The 2,241-nt window shown below is 32.8% G+C and overlaps 1 protein-coding gene across 1 annotated transcript; it reads left to right on the top strand.

The window, feature by feature from the left end:
* LOC108768488 (copper homeostasis protein cutC homolog) lies at positions 1 to 1,652 on the top strand. The gene is made up of 2 exons (XM_018518926.1): positions 1 to 79; positions 889 to 1,652. Exon 2 carries the CDS (start codon positions 889 to 891, stop codon positions 1,618 to 1,620), a length of 732 nt encoding a protein of 243 aa, XP_018374428.1. The 5' UTR covers positions 1 to 79; the 3' UTR covers positions 1,621 to 1,652.
* The last annotated feature ends 589 nt before the right edge of the window (positions 1,653 to 2,241 follow it).

The raw sequence follows: 2,241 nt of genomic DNA, 5'->3' as shown, positions 1-2,241 counted from the left end.
ATTAAGCAATTACAGGACAAAAATTGCCTTCAATTAAGTATTTTTTAAGGAGACCGATTTTTTACAAGATCGATTAAAAGTTTGTTACCGAATTTTTCATTATCGCCCATTTATTGGTTATCATCGATGTCTGTCATAATATACTATCGATAATGTACTATAATCCGTGTGATAATTATTATTACATAAATTGAAATAATCCATTTTTTAAGTTTATCGCAATCAAACTAGAAGTCGGAACTGGAATTGAACGGATATTGACAGATATCGTGAAAAGAGGTTATAGCGTAAATAAACAGAATGAAAAATCTGAACGCTGATTGATAGACTATAAGGCGATAGATACAGAATTCCAACTTCCAACTCGTCGGTTTATTGCTACTGCCTTATTCCATGTTCCTATCTACATTGACATATGGATCCCCGTGTGTTGGATTCCTCTGTTCCTACCGCTATCGCTATCGCTATGTCTATCGCTATCGCTATTGCCTCGTATTGTGTTTAGAGTTTAAAGTTTGTTTTTATTACATTATTTTTTTTTCATTAATTACTAATTTTTTATTAACAATGACGAGTACAAAAAGATAGAAAAGAAAACATTTTCATTAAATATCAAATTATTTTTATTATTGTTAAGAACAGTTAAAAATATAAAAATATAATTGGAAAATATTTACGAGTCAGTATAATTTTGCTTTGAGTAAATCAGTTTTTTTTCTATTTTTTTTAAATATATAATTTATCATAAAGAGAGAGAGAGAGCTAATTATTAATTTTTTAAAATAATTTAGAAATTTAAATTTGTCATTATATTTAAAAAAAATGCAGACGCATCAATACGTATTAAAAGACATCACCACCTGATTAATCAATTATTTTATTTTGTAGATGGAGATCTGCATCGATTCTTTAGAGTCCGCTAGAAACGCGATAGAAGGTGGTGCTAGCCGATTGGAGGTTTGCTCGGCTCTCTCGGAGGGTGGTTTAACACCTAGTCTAGGTTTAGTTCAACAGATTAAAAGTTTCACGACGATTCCGCTGTATGTTATGATCCGCATTCGCTGCGGTGATTTCATTTACAGTCCCGAAGAGATAGACGCCATGCTGTATGATTTGAAAATTCTTAAGGATCATCACATAAACGGGTTTGTCTTTGGCGCCTTGACTCCCAATTGCGAGATTGATATTGTTGTATGCGAGAAGATTATTTCTGCCGCTTGTCCCTTGCCGGTGACATTCAGTCGCGCTTTTGATCTGACGAATGATCCTGTCAAATCGATGGAACTCCTTGCTGATCTTGGTTTTGAGAGAATTCTAACTTCGGGACAGAAAAATACTGCTCTGGAAGGATTAGAGCTGATAAAAACGTTAGTACAAAAAGCCCAGAAACTAGTGATTATGCCAGGAGCTGGCATCACGAAGGATAACATTCGTAAAATCATGGAATCCGGTGCCAAAGAATTTCATGCGTCAGCGAAGAAAAGGAAAATGGTAGTCTATGGAGCGAACAGAGTCAGGATGGGCATCAATGACGATGATTTTGTTAACGTAACTGATAAGGAACTGGTGAAAGAATTAGTCGAGATCATTAAAAATGAAACTACACTACGTGAAAAATAATTAAACTTAAAGATATCTAATTATTATCGAATACCCGGTTTTTATGTAATTAATATCTAAATAATAGAGGAAAATCGCCGATACTGACATAGGTCTCCTAAAGTGACACCCCCTTATTTCTCAGAAACTAACTATTGTACTTTATTAATATTAATAAAATTATGATCTGTTCAGCTAATTAAAGAAGTACAAACTCATAATTCATATATTTTTGGTTTATTTCTATAACAATTCAGCTAAAAACAAATCCTGTGAATCCGAGAAGAAAATTCTCACGGTGTTCTTTTGCAAATTGCGTAATTAAAATAATAGTGACTGTATTATTGATAATATTATGTTATTTTAAATGTTTATAGTTTCATAAATTAGTTTTCTTTACAGAATAGGATATATCTTTATTTAGAGAATAGGAATGTTGGCATTATTGCCTACTACCAAGTATGTAAATATGAAACCGGAATTTACCAATAAATGGCCATAGCTGTCAATGTAGTTGCCGTCAGACCGCGTCATTGACGCCATTTCCTTGTTCTGACATCTGACAAAGATTTTCAACTCACAACAATACAAGTTTCATACATCAGTATAGTTTGTAATAGCGTTGAACATGTCGAATTTTGT

The sequence above is a fragment of the Trachymyrmex cornetzi genome, unplaced genomic scaffold, assembly GCF_001594075.2.
Source record: "Trachymyrmex cornetzi isolate Tcor2-1 unplaced genomic scaffold, Tcor1.1 scaffold8, whole genome shotgun sequence".
Taxonomy (NCBI): Eukaryota; Metazoa; Arthropoda; class Insecta; order Hymenoptera; family Formicidae; genus Trachymyrmex; species Trachymyrmex cornetzi.
This window is presented reverse-complemented; position numbering and strand designations above follow the sequence as displayed.

What these genes read in the sequence shown, in the direction of transcription:
- LOC108768488 (XM_018518926.1), top strand. Translation starts at nt 889, where the DNA reads ATGGAGATCTGCATCGATTCTTTAGAGTCCGCTAGAAACGCGATAGAA.